At 42.6% G+C, this 14,838-nt stretch overlaps 1 protein-coding gene across 1 annotated transcript in view; it reads left to right on the forward strand.

Moving 5' to 3' along the window:
* The window catches only part of LOC115126871 (pituitary adenylate cyclase-activating polypeptide type I receptor-like), a 97,733-nt gene extending 83,815 nt beyond the window's left edge, over positions 1 to 13,918 (forward strand). The window contains exons 7-13 of the mRNA XM_065009188.1: positions 4,990 to 5,143; positions 5,335 to 5,395; positions 5,538 to 5,607; positions 5,796 to 5,887; positions 6,183 to 6,312; positions 6,704 to 6,745; positions 7,074 to 13,918. Coding sequence (XP_064865260.1) covers positions 4,990 to 5,143; positions 5,335 to 5,395; positions 5,538 to 5,607; positions 5,796 to 5,887; positions 6,183 to 6,312; positions 6,704 to 6,745; positions 7,074 to 7,418 — 894 coding nt within the window. The 3' untranslated portion in view covers positions 7,419 to 13,918. The remainder of the gene's footprint in view (positions 1 to 4,989; positions 5,144 to 5,334; positions 5,396 to 5,537; positions 5,608 to 5,795; positions 5,888 to 6,182; positions 6,313 to 6,703; positions 6,746 to 7,073) is intronic.
* Positions 13,919 to 14,838: the final 920 nt, after the last annotated feature.

Below are 14,838 nucleotides of genomic sequence, written 5' to 3' on the forward strand. Positions count from 1 at the left end.
TCTAATTTCTACCTTCTTAACAACACTATCAACAATGCAGGACCTACAGGCCGTAGTTTCTAACTTCATAACAGTATCAACAAGGTAGGTCCTACAGGCTCTAGTTTCTACCTTCTTAACAACACTATCAACAAGGCAGGTCCGACAGGCTCTAGTTTCTACCTTAACAACACTATCAACAAGGCAGGTCCTACAGGCCCTAGTTTCTACCTTCTTAACAACATTATCAACAAGGCAGGTCCTACAGGCTCTAGTTTCTACCTTCTTAACAACACTATCAACAAGGCAGGTCCTACAGGCTCTAATTTCTACCTTCTTAACAACACTATCAACAAGGCAGGTCCTACAGGCCGTAGTTTCTACCTTCTTAACAACACTCAACAAGGAAGGTCCTATAGGCCGTAGTTTCTAACTTCATAACAACAGTATCAACAAGGCAGGTCCTACAGGCTCTAGTTTCTACCTTCTAACAACACTATCAACAAGGCAGGTCCTACAGGCTCTAGTTTCTACCTTCTTAACAACACTATCAACAAGGCAGGTCCACAGGCTCTAGTTTCTACCTTCTTAACAACACTATCAACAAGGCAGGTCCTACAGGCTCTAGTTTCTACCTTCTTAACAACACTATCAACAATGCAGGTCCCACAGGCCCTAGTTTCTACCTTCTTAGCAACACTATCAACAAGACAGGTCCTACAGGCTCTAGTTTCTACCTTCTTACCAACACTATCAACAAGGCAGGTCCTACAGGCTCTAGTTTCTACCTTCTTAACAACACTATCAACAATGCAGGTCCTACAGGCCCAAGTTTCTACCTTCTTAACAACACTATCTACAAGGCAGGTCCTACAGGCTCTAATTTCTACCTTCTTAACAACACTATCAACAATGCAGGACCACAGGCCATAGTTTCTAACTTCATAACAGTATCAACAAGGTACTACAGGCTCTAGTTTCTACCTTCTTAACAACAATCAACAAGGCAGGTCCTACAGGCCCTAGTTTCTACCTTCTTAACAACACTATCAACAAGGCAGGTCGCACAGGCTCTAGTTTTCTACCCTCTTAACAACACTATCAACAAGGCAGGTCCTACAGGCCCTAGTTTCTACCTTCTAACAACACTATCAACAAGGCAGTTCCTACAGGCTCTAATTTCTACCTTCTTAACAACAGTATCAACAAGGCAGGTCCTACAGGCATAACAACAGTATAGGCAGGTCCTACACCTTCTCTAACAACACTATCAACAAGGCAGGTCCTACAGGCCGTAGTTTCTACCTTCTTAACAACACTCAACAAGGCAGGTCCTATAGGCCGTAGTTTCTAACTTCATAACAACAGTATCAACAAGGCAGGTCCTACAGGCTCTAGTTTCTACCTTCTTAACAACACTATCAACAAGGCAGGTCCTACAGGCTCTAGTTTCTACCTTCTTAACAACACTATCAACAATGCAGGTCCTACAGGCCCAAGTTTCTACCTTCTTAACAACACTATCTACAAGGCAGGTCCTACAGGCTCTAATTTCTACCTTCTTAACAACACTATCAACAATGCAGGAACAAGTTTCTAACTTCATAACAGTATCAACAAGGTAGGTCCTACAGGCTCTAGTTTCTACCTTCTTAACAACACTATCAACAAGGCAGGTCCGACAGGCTCTAGTTTCTACCTTAACAACACTATCAACAAGGCAGGTCCTACAGGCCCTAGTTTCTACCTTCTTAACAACATTATCAACAAGGCAGGTCCTACAGGCTCTAGTTTCTACCTTCTTAACAACACTATCAACAAGGCAGGTCCTACAGGCTCTAATTTCTACCTTCTTAACAACACTATCAACAAGGCAGGTCCTACAGGCCGTAGTTTCTACCTTCTTAACAACACTCAACAAGGAAGGTCCTATAGGCCGTAGTTTCTAACTTCATAACAACAGTATCAACAAGGCAGGTCCTACAGGCTCTAGTTTCTACCTTCTTAACAACACTATCAACAAGGCAGGTCCTACAGGCTCTAGTTTCTACCTTCTTAACAACACTATCAACAAGGCAGGTCCTACAGGCTCTAGTTTCTACCTTCTTAACAACACTATCAACAAGGCAGGTCCTACAGGCTCTAGTTTCTACCTTCTTAACAACACTATCAACAATGCAGGTCCCACAGGCCCTAGTTTCTACCTTCTTAGCAACACTATCAACAAGACAGGTCCTACAGGCTCTAGTTTCTACCTTCTTACCAACACTATCAACAAGGCAGGTCCTACAGGCTCTAGTTTCTACCTTCTTAACAACACTATCAACAATGCAGGTCCTACAGGCCCAAGTTTCTACCTTCTTAACAACACTATCTACAAGGCAGGTCCTACAGGCTCTAATTTCTACCTTCTTAACAACACTATCAACAATGCAGGACCTACAGGCCATAGTTTCTAACTTCATAACAGTATCAACAAGGTAGGTCCTACAGGCTCTAGTTTCTACCTTCTTAACAACACTATCAACAAGGCAGGTCCGACAGGCTCTAGTTTCTACCTTAACAACACTATCAACAAGGCAGTTCCTACAGGCCGTAGTTTCTACCTTCTTAACAACATTATCAACAAGGCAGGTCCTACAGGCTCTAGTTTCTACCTTCTTAACAACACTATCAACAAGGCAGGTCCTACAGGCTCTAGTTTCTCTACCTTCTTAACAACACTATCAACAAGGCAGGTCCTACAGGCTCTAGTTTCTACCTTCTTAACAACACTATCAACAAGGCAGGTCCTACAGGCTCTAGTTTCTACCTTCTTAACAACACTATCAACAAGGCAGGTCCTACAGGCTCTAATTTCTACCTTCTTAACAACACTATCAACAATGCAGGTCCCACAGGCCCTAGTTTCTACCTTCTTAGCAATACTATCAACAAGGCAGGTCCTACAGGCTCTAATTTCTACCTTCTTAACAACACTATCAACAATGCAGGACCTACAGGCCGTAGTTTCTAATTTCATAACAACAGTATCAACAAGGCAGGTCCTACAGGCTCTAGTTTCTACCTTCTTAACAACACTATCAACAAGGCAGGTCCTACAGGCTCTAATTTCTACCTTCTTAACAACACTATCAACAATGCAGGTCCCACAGGCCCTAGTTTCTACCTTCTTAGCAATACTATCAACAAGGCAGGTCCTACAGGCTCTAATTTCTACCTTCTTAACAACACTATCAACAATGCAGGACCTACAGGCCGTAGTTTCTAACTTCATAACAACAGTATCAACAAGGCAGGTCCTACAGGCTCTAGTTTCTACCTTCTTAACAACACTATCAACAAGGCAGGTCCGACAGGCTCTAGTTTCTACCTTAACAACACTATCAACAAGGCAGGTCCTACAGGCCCTAGTTTCTACCTTCTTAACAACATTATCCACAAGGCAGGTCCTACAGGCTCTAGTTTCTACCTTCTTAACAACACTATCAACAAGGCAGGCCCTACAGGCTCTAGTTTCTCTACCTTCTTAACAACACTATCAACAAGGCAGGTACTACAGGCCGTAGTTTCTAACTTCATAACAACAGTATGAACAAGGCAGGTCCTACAGGCTCTAGTTTCAACCTTCTTAACAACACTATCAGCAAGGCAGGTCCGACAGGCTCTAGTTTCTACCTTAACAACACTATCAACAAGGCAGGTCCTACGGGCCCTAGTTTCTACCTTCTTAACAACACTATCAACAAGGCAGGTCCTACAGGCCCTAGTTTCTACCTTCTTAACAACACTATCAACAAGGCAGGTCGCACAGGCTCTAGTTTCTCTACCCTCTTAACAACACTATCAACAAGGCAGGTCCTACAGGCTCTAGTTTCTACCTTCTTAACAACACTATCAACAAGGCAGTTCCTACAGGCTCTAATTTCTACCTTCTTAACAACAGTATCAACAAGGCAGGTCCTACAGGCCGTAGTTTCTAACTTCATAACAACAGTATCAACAAGGCAGGTCCTACAGGCTCTAGTTTCTACCTTCTTAACAACACTATCAACAAGGCAGGTTGGACAGGCTCTAGTTTCTACCTTCTTAACAACACTATCAACAATGCAGGTCCTACAGGCTCTAGTTTCTACCTTAACAACACTATCAACAAGGCAGGTCCTACAGGGTCTAGTTTCTACCTTCTTAACAACACTATCAACAAGGCAGATCCTACAGGCTCTAGTTTCTCTACCTTCTTAACAACACTATCAACAAGGCAGGTCCTACAGGCTCTAGTTTCTACCTTCTTAACAACACTATCAACAAGGCAGGACCTACACGCTCTAGTTTCTACCTTCTTAGCAACACTATCAACAAGGCAGGTCCTTACAGGCCCTGGTTTTGTCACACCTGGACTACTGTTCAGTCGTGTGGTCAGGTGCCACAAAATTGGCTCAGAACAGGGCAGCACGACTGGCCCTGGGATGTACACAGAGAGCTAATATTTATAATATGCATGTCAATCTCTCCTGGCTCAAAGTAGAGGAGAGATGGACTGCATTACTACTTGTATTTACGAGAGGTATACCGTGAAATGCTTACTTACAAGACCTTAACCAACGGTGCAGTTCGAGAAGAGTTAAGAAAATATTTGTTTTGGTGCTACTCGCTGTTTATCATCTATTCATAGTCACTTCACCCCTACCTACATGTATAAATGACCTCAACTAACCTGTACCCCCGCACATTAGAGGTAAGAGTAGGGGTGTTAACCCCGGTGTCCTGGTGTCCTGGCGAAATTCCCAATCTGGCCCTCATACCATCATGGCCACCTAAACATCTTCAGCGTCCAATTGGCTCACTCATCACCCCTCCTCTCCCCTGTAACTATTCCCCAGGTCGTTGCTGTAAATGAGAATGTGTTCTTCGTCAACTTACCTGTTAAAATAAGTGTAAAATAAATAATAAAAGAGCTGAGAAAACTCTGATATTGATGTTGCTATATTGTGTGTGTGTGTACTGTAGATGGCGTGTAAGTCAGCGGTGGCCTTCTTCCAGTTTAGCATCCTGGCTAACTACTTCTGGCTGCTGGTGGAGGGCATGTACCTCCAGACCCTCCTGGCCCTCACCTTCGTCTCACACAAGAAGTACTTCTGGTGGTACACACTCATCGGCTGGGGTCGGTGACCTTCTCCTTTTTACTTTCTCCGTGTCCTCGTCTCTCTCCTTCTTTTCTCCTTCCCTTTGTCCTTCTCTGTTTACGTCTTTCCCCCTGTGCTTCTCTCTTTACGTCCTTCTCTCTCCTCAGCAACTCAAAGAGGAATGGTTTAGTAAGGACACCTAGCTGATATTGTCCTCTGCATCTGTTAGGTCTCCCAACTACAATACTGTTGGTGTGGGTTCTGACACGCAACTTCTATGATAACCGAGGGTAAGGATAGAAACTTATGTTTACTATAATCTTACTCTGAATTGATATTGTCATGTGGCCTATATACATGAATACTAATGTATTGTTGGCGGTTGGAATAATACTGTACTGTATAATATCATGTGGTTCTGTCCTGATGTAGTTGCTGGGACGACACTGATGTGGCCTTCATCTGGTGGATCATCAAAGGGCCAATAACAGCATCATTACTGGTGATTGGCCTAACCCTAACCTAACCCTAACCTAACTTAACCCTAACCCTGGTTTCATGTCCACATCCCAGTTCTTCCTAAACCAATTCCAACCCAAAACCTAACTCCACTCTAACCCTAATCCACCCAGTGTTGTAAAGTATCCAGCCCTAACTCCTCATCTTCCTCCTCTTCCTCCACTGCTCCAGGTCAACTTCATCATCTTCATCAATGTGATCCGTATTCTGGTACAGAAGCTCAAATCTCCTGGCGTGGGGGGCCACGACACTGGCCACTTCATGTGAGTCTCAGAGAAGCACACACACACACACACACACACACACACACACACACACACACACACACACACACACACACACACACACACACACACACACACACACACACACGTGCGAGCATGAAACACACACACACACACACACACACACACACACACACACACACACACACACACACACACACACACACACACACGTGTAAAGGTGGTTTGGTGAGCCAGGCACAAAGACATTATTGTGACTCTTACCTGTTCTCTCTCTCTCTCTCTCTCTCTCTCTCTCTCTCTGTGTGTGCAGGAGGCTGGCTAAATCCACTCTGTTCCTGATCCCTCTGTTTGGGATGCACTACATGGTGTTTGCCTTCCTACCAGAAAACACAGGAGAGGAGGCCCGTATCTTCATAGAGCTGGGCCTGGGATCCTTTCAGGTAGGGGCGTAGTAGGGGTGTGGTAGGGGCGTGGTAGGGGCGTGGTAGGGGTGTGGTAGGGGTGTGGTAGGGATGTGGTGGGGGCGGGGGGGGTGGTAGGGGCGTGGGAGGGTGTGGTAGGGGTGTGGTAGGGGCGTGGTAGGGATGTGGTGGGGGCGTGGGAGGGGTGTGGTAGGGGCGTGGTAGGGGCGTGGTGGGGGCGTGGTAGGGGCGTGATAGGGATGTGGTAGGGGCGTGGTAGGGGCGTGGCTGTGTGCCTGCGTGCCTGCACACGTGGTTTGGGTGTGCCACTACTACCTAGGGGAATGTGTGTTACAAAGTAAGGTACATTTGACATGTAGCTAGTTAATATAACTGTAAAACTCACTTTGTATTCCTTCTTCTTCCTCAGGGCTTTGTGGTGGCTCTGCTCTACTGTTTCCTAAATGGAGAAGTAAGCAGTAACCAACATAATTACAATGACAGAATTAGAATCTAGGATTACAGTAATTTTGATTGAATAGCTCGCAGTGTTCTTACTGCAGAGACAAATATCCCAAATAGCCCTTCGTTTCTGATTGACTGCTATCTCAAGTCTCTGATGTCAAGATTATTTTATGTACTGAACGCTGTGTACAGACCTCTCAATGTGCTTTCAAATGACAGAGTGCTCTCTTTCTTTCTCTCTCTGTGTGTGTGTGTGTTTGTGCCTGTGTGCGTGCATGCATATGCGCGCGTGTGTGTGTGCCTATGCATGTGTGTGCGTGCATTCGTGTGTCCAGGTGCAGGCAGAGCTGAAGAAGCATCTATGGAAGTGGCAGATCCAGGGTTATCTGCGCTACAGTAGGAGAAGACGTACCCTCTTCACAGAGAGCTCCACTGTCACACAGATCTCTGTTCTGGAGAAGTCCTCCCCCAAGGAGTTGCCCTGCATCAGCGACACACACACACTCACACACATCGACAAACACACACTCACACACACTTCTGTCCCGAGCTGTACTGACACACAAACACTCACACACACTGACACACAAACACTCACACACAGCTCTGTCTCAATCTGTGACGACACAAACACTCTCACACACAACACCGATTCACTCACACACAACTCAACAGTCTGAGAGAACAAAAAATCCCGCTATCTCTCTCTATTCCCAATCCTCCCTCTTCTTTTCTTCCTCCCCTCTCTCAAGGATGGACTACACCTTGACTCTGCAGTGCCCAAATCTCAGATAGGCCTCTCAGTCTAGAGAGATCTAAATGTTGTTCCATAGACTGAGCTGTCTGTTGTGTTGACTCACTGGCTTGGCTATGTGGCTCCATAGACTGAGCTGTCTGTTGTGTTGACTCACTGGCTTGGCTGTGTGGCACCATAGACTGAGCTGTCTGTTGTGTTGACTCACTGGCTTGGCTGTGTGGTTCCATAGACTGAGCTGTCTGTTGTGTTGACTCACTGGCTTGGCTGTGTGGCTCCATAGACTGAGCTGTCTGTTGTGTTGACTCACTGGCTTGGCTGTGTGGTTCCATAGACTGAGCTGTCTGTTGTGTTGACTCACTGGCTTGGCTGTGTGGCTCCATAGACTGAGGAAGAGTAATACAAAAAAAAGCAAATTATCGCAATGGCCACAGATTGACCAGATTCCCAAATGAAGCAAACTTTATAGTGTCTACAATATACTGTATCTTCCATAGTACAAGTAAATACACAGCCTTGTCTGTCAGGGCTTTCTAAATGGACTGTGCTGTGTTTGGGTGGGTTGCTGCTATTGTTGCCAGACATGGACTTGCTGGCTGTGTGGTCTGGACACTAGACACTACTGGACTCTAGTGGAAGCTAGTGGACTCCAGTGGACTGCGCTTATGTCCATAGTAGAAATGAACTGGCCCCGGTGTGTTAGAAATGCAGAGTAGTGATAAATTTAACATATTGATTGAGAGGAAGAGGTTCAACTGACCTCTCTCCCCTCATCAACCTGAAGGAAGAGGTTCAACTGACCTCTCACCTCTCATCAACCTGTAGGAAGAGGTTCAACTCACCTCTCTCCCCTAATCAACCTGAAAGAAGAGGTTCAACTGATCTCTCTCATAAACCTGAAGGAAGAGATTCAACTGACCTCTCTCCCCTAATCAACCTGAAAGAAGAGGTTCAACTGATCTCTCTCATCAACCTGAAGGAAGAGGTTCAACTGACCTCTATCCCCTCATCAACCTGAAGGAAGAGGTTCAACTGATCTCTATCCCCTCATCAACCTGAAGGAAGAGGTTCAACTGACCTCTATCCCCTCATCGACCTGAAGGAAGAGGTTCAACTGATCTCTCTCCCCTCATCATCCTGAAGGAAGAGGTTCAACTGACCTCTATCCCCTCATCAACCTGAAGGAAGAGGTTCAACTGACCTCTATCCCCTCATCAACCTGAAGGAAGAGGTTCAACTGACCTCTATCCCCTCATCAACCTGAAGGAAGAGGTTCAACTGACCTCTATCCCCTCATCATCCTGAAGGAAGAGGTTCAACTGACCTCTATCCCCTCATCAACCTGAAGGAAGAGGTTCAACTGATCTCTCTCCCCTCATCATCCTGAAGGAAGAGGTTCAACTGACCTCTATCCCCTCATCAACCTGAAGGAAGAGGTTCAACTGATCTCTCTCCCCTCATCAACCTGAAGGAAGAGGTTCAACTGACCTCTATCCCCTCATCAACCTGAAGGAAGAGGTTCAACTGACCTCTATCCCCTCATCATCCTGAAGGAAGAGGTTCAACTGACCTCTATCCCCTCATCAACCTGAAGGAAGAGGTTCAACTGATCTCTCTCCCCTCATCATCCTGAAGGAAGAGGTTCAACTGACCTCTATCCCCTCATCAACCTGAAGGAAGAGGTTCAACTGATCTCTCTCCCCTCATCAACCTGAAGGAAGAGGTTCAACTGATCTCTCTCCCCTCATCAACCTGAGGAGTACAGAGAAGAACAACCATTTCTACCTTATGGATTGTAAATGCAACATGTTGCACAGTGCACAAGCATGTATGGAGCACTACACTGTAAAGATGATTATTTATGTAGACCTTGTTTTTTGTTGTTATTAATTGTCTTAAAACCAGTTGAGCTGACAGCCGTTTTGTACTGTTTCGCTATGGCTTTAGTCATCCATCTAGCAAGAGGGCAATATTTTAATGGTGTAGTGTTGTTTTCCCCCAGTTAGCTATGACCTTTGGCTTTCACCTGGAATTGTTATCTATGTCTGAGGAAAAAAAAACACTTTTCAACCCATATGATCTAGTACACAGTAAAAGTATACTAAAACAAATACAACAATTATGAAATGACAAAATAACATACAGTTGGGAATGAATAAGCCTTTTCATACTTTATAATATGTCCATATATAGTTATAATCTGTTTTCGGAACATCTACACAAAATATTTCACATTCTTTATTACTTGACCAAACACACAGTTCCTTCGGAAAGTACTTTCTCCACATGTTGCTACGTTACAGCCTAGTTCTAACATGGATGAAATGAAACTAAATCCTCAGCGATCGATACACAATACCCTTTAATGAAAGAGCAAAAACAGCTTTTTAGACATTTAGCAAATGTATAAAAATGTTTTAACAGAAATACCTGATTTACATAGGTATCCAAACCCTTTGCTAAGAGATTTGAAATTGAGCTCAGGTGCATCCTGTTTCCATTGACCATCCTTGAGATGTTTCTACAACTGGATTTGAGTCCACCTGTGGTAAATTCAATTCATTGGCATGATTTGGAAAGGCACACACCTATCTATATAAGGTCCCACAGTTGACAGTGCATGTCAGAGCAAAAACCAAGCCATGAGGTCGAAGGAATTGTCCGCAGAGCGCAGAGATAGGATTGTGTCAAGGCACAGATATGGGGAAGGGTGCCAAAAAAATTCTGCAGCATTGATGGTCCCCAAGAACTCAGTGAAGTTTGGAATTGCCAAGACTCTTGGCCACCAGACCAAACTGAGCAATCAGGGGAGAAGGTCCTTGGTCAGGGAGGTGACCAAGAACCACATGGTCACTCTGACAGAGCTCTGGAGTTCCTCTGTGGAGATGGAAGAACCTTCCAGAAGGACAACTATGTCTGCAGCACTCTACCATAAAGGTCTGAATGGTGGAGTGCTGCAGACATAGTTGTCCTCATGGTCTGAGTAAAGACTCAGACCATGAGAAACAAAATTCTCTGCTCTGATGAAACCAAGATTGAACACTGAACTGAATGTCAAGCGTCACGTCTGGAGGAAACCTGGCACCATCCCTATGGTGAAGCATGGTGATGGCAGAATTATGCTGTGGGGATGCTTTTCAGTGGCAGGGACTGGGAGACTAGTCAGGATCGAGGCAAAGATGAACGGAGCAAAGTACAGAGAGATCCTTGATGAAAATCTGCTCCAGAGGTCTCAGGACCTCAGACTAGGGAGAAAGTTGACCAAACATGACAACAACACTAAGCACACAGCCAAGACAAGGCAGGAGTGGCATTGGAACAAGTCTCTGAATGTCCTTGAGTGGCCCAGCTAGTGCCCAGACTTAAACCTTATTGAACCTAAAAATAGCTGTGCAGCAACGCTCCCCATCCAACCGGACATATCTAGAGAGGATCTGCAGAGAAGAATGGGAGAAACTCCCCAAATACAGGTGTGCCAAGCTTGTAGCGTCATACCCAAGAAGATTTGCGGCTGTAATCGCTGCCAAAGGTACTTCAATAAAGTACTGAGAAATGGTCTGAATACTTATATAAATGTAATATTTCAGTTTATTTTTAATAAATTAGTAAAAACGTCTAAAAACCTGTTCATGCTTTGTCAATATAGGGTATTGTGTGTAGATTGATGAGGGAAAAAAATATTTAATCAATTTTAGAATAAGGCTCTAATGTAACAAAATATGGAAAAAGACAAGGGGTCTGAATACTTTTCCGAAGGCTCTGTATCATGACATTAATGATAGTCAAAATCTGTTACATTTGTGAATGTCTCAATCAACATTTGGGCCATTTAAACAGCATGGTTCCCTCTTATAGACAAGGGGAGAAGGGCTATGTAAAGGCATCGATTATGTCGCTCTGACCATATGCAATGTGTCTGCCTCCAAAGTAAAACAAATGTTTGACTTCCACACAAAATGACTTCTTTACTTATTTTAGGTTTAAGGAAGTGTGTAGATTGCGTTCTTTATCGTAGAGCTCTGTTGTAATTTAGATCTGCCTGCTCGAGACAAATTCAGCATTGCTTTGCCATGTCTGTGCTGTGAAGCAGTCGAGCTGGATAAATGTTTTTCTAAGGACCGCCCCTTTGATCTCACATGGCAGTGAAGTGATATAAATCGATGTAATGATGAAACTGACCAGCAGAGGGAGGCAAATACAAGTTTATTCGACAGAGGAAGGTCTGCATTGCTGTCTTCTGACAAGACAGTGGGAAGTCAATAAAATAAGTAAGGTAAACATTTACATATTTTTAAAAGTAATTCTAGTGCACCATTTCAGGGACTGTCAGTTTAAGAGGTTTTAATGTAGAAGTGTACATAAACATGAATGAATGAGATTATAGATTGTTGATAAGAGATTATAGATGATAGCGATATAGAGATGTATAGATTATAGAGATAATAGAAATTATAGAGATGATCGATTATAGAGATGATAGATTATAGACATAATAGAAATGATAGAGATGATAGATTATAGATAGTCTAGATTTGTTTTTCTTTTGAAACTTTATACTCCCGTTTTCTTGGACATTGCATTTATTTCGAGATTTTATTAACACCAAAGTCAGCGTATTTATGTCAAAACTGTTTCAAAGTGTTCTATATTTCTGAGCAATCTGTACAACATATACCCATTACACATCTTAATGATTTAACTTTGAACATGTTAATATTTTGTATCATATACACATATATGTAGGTACTAGGTTTATTTAGTTGTATAATAAAATGAGTAAATTAATAAAATATAATACAACTTGCATTTCAATAGAATTATATCATTTGTATATCAATTTATTGACAAATTGCAAAAATGTGTTGTTACATACTTCTTGTACCAACAATACTTTTTAGGGAAAGGACATTTTCAAGAGGTTGCAACTGTACAGTATGAGTATGTTTTCAGATATTTGTATTGTGTAGTTGGGAAAATGGACAGGTTTTGGATTATCTTGTCTGTTTATTTCTTGGTGTCAATAGTTGCATCTCTCCACAAGGGAGCACTGTAGAATCATATTTTATGGGGGCCATTTTAGTACCTTTCCAGAAGATAAACAAATCAGAAGTAAATGGGTACTGTACATGGTTAAAGTATTCAGTGTATATATACATGAAACACTATATTAAAAAGCCATTCATGCTTTGGAGCTTGTGACCTCTTATGTGAATCTGTGATTGTGGGAAAAGGAGGTTATGGCTCAGACGATGACCTCTGGTACCTTTACCATGTACTACTGGTCTGTGTTGCTCATATATGCATCTGACATGTAAGGCAATCATCCCGTGTATTCATATCATGAATTATATCAATTATAATATGTCATTTTTTTGTGGAATATGATGAGCATACTATGCTAAGATATCCTGCACTTTGATTCATTTGATATAAAACAGCTGTATACTCTATTATAACATGGGCAGCATAATATAATAGTGTGCTTCTTTGTTGGGTTCAAATTGTGACAAGAACATGGAACTGATCTGAACTGAACAAGACTTTTATTGACTGTGAGGCTACTGAAAGGATCAATGGATGCAGCACTTTGACTTGTAAACTGCTTTTGTGGTATTGTGGAGTTGAGATGGTGTAATATTCACATCTGTGTGCGAATTGTGTTCTCTCTCTTCTGAAGCTGTAAAAAACTGAAAGCTCTTTCCCCCCTAACAGGTTCCTGGCTACAACATTACTGATCATTTCTGATGTGATGCTGTTTATTTAGAGGGCTAGCCTGGTGCCTGATCTGTTTGTGCTGTTTTGCCAACTCCTATCGTCATGTCATGTTTGGCATGACACTGGACATACAAGTTGGCAAAAAAGCACAATCAGATCTGGCACCAGGCTAATACAGGGCTGTACTCTAAGTCCAAATAACAAACACACATACACAACATCAATGAGTCAACAAGTCCAAAACATTTATTGCGACTTAAAGTCAATAATACAATAATAATGTACAAAACCTCTTTATTACAGGGGTAGGTAACCCTGGTCCTGGAGGGCCCCAGGCACTTCATGTTTTTGATTTAACCAACCTGGAAGACCAGGTATGTTGAATTTAGGCAATTACTGAACTGATCAATTAGCTCAGTTGGTCCAGCGTGGTGCCTAGATGGATCAAAATCCTGCTGTACCTGCGGCACACCAAGAACAGGGTTTCCTACCCCAGTTTTAATATATACATCAAAACAAGAAGACATTTATACAGCGCAGCGGTGAAACAGAAGATGAAATGAAAACATGAGTTTAAAAACAGCCTGAAGCAGGCAGCGGTCAGGTCACCAGAATTATGGCAAATTACATTTCAATTCAAACTGAAATTATTAATTACATTTGTTTTTCATTAAAAAGCATTGAGAAAATGTTTTGTTTACTTCCGGCATTGACTGAATTGAAATGTAATTGAGCCCAACCCTTCAGACCACAGATACAACAGTTACATTACATTCAGCCATCACTGTACAGTGCCTTTGTCCTGGGCTATGTTAGGTAGGCAAATGTGGAACGTTGCAGATAGAAATGTCATGAATAGAGCTGACGTGAGTCCTTACATTACTTAACATTTCAGAGTGACATGTTTGTTCTACATGATGTTCCACAACATGGTGCCCTGTTGAACACAGCCCTGTTGAACACAGCCCTGTTGAACACAGCCCTGTTGTCTCTTTTCCATCCAAAACAGAGCCAGCTTTCTAAATGTCATCTTGTGATGGTTGGAAACTATGAAAGGTATTGGCTATTTATTTAGAAATGTAGTATGGCAATTACCCTCATGTCAAAGGACTCTAAAACGTATTAACATTCAAATGAAATTGAATGAACAGGGTGGTTCTGACTAGGCCCGATTATAAATGTTTTAAAATGCCCCTTCTTAATGACAATTGATCAGCAACTCTGTTGTCAAACAGAAAAATATTATTCACAGTTTAGTGGATGGCTTTCTAACCCTATGCCCCTTTCTGGTTAAATAGTTTAAAATAATTATTCACTATTGAACACCATTGTATTTTTCTTCATTGGAGCTGCTTTTTCCTTGAAATTGCTGACTACATGATCAGAATGCAGTAAAACGAATGTCACACTTAGAATTCCCTCAGGATTCTGTGAACTGTTAAAAACATGTCTATAAAAGGTTCCATCATCTCCCAGTAAGATTTCATCTGCAGAATAATCAACACAGCTTGGTGAAAGGGATCAAACCATCAAGAGATGCATGCATCAGTCTACAAGAGATTATAGGCAGCAATACAATATGCTTCATATTTGAACAATCACTATCACCAAAAGAATACTAAAATGATAAC

This window comes from Oncorhynchus nerka, linkage group LG24 (genome assembly GCF_034236695.1).
Source record: "Oncorhynchus nerka isolate Pitt River linkage group LG24, Oner_Uvic_2.0, whole genome shotgun sequence".
NCBI lineage: Eukaryota > Metazoa > Chordata > Actinopteri > Salmoniformes > Salmonidae > Oncorhynchus > Oncorhynchus nerka.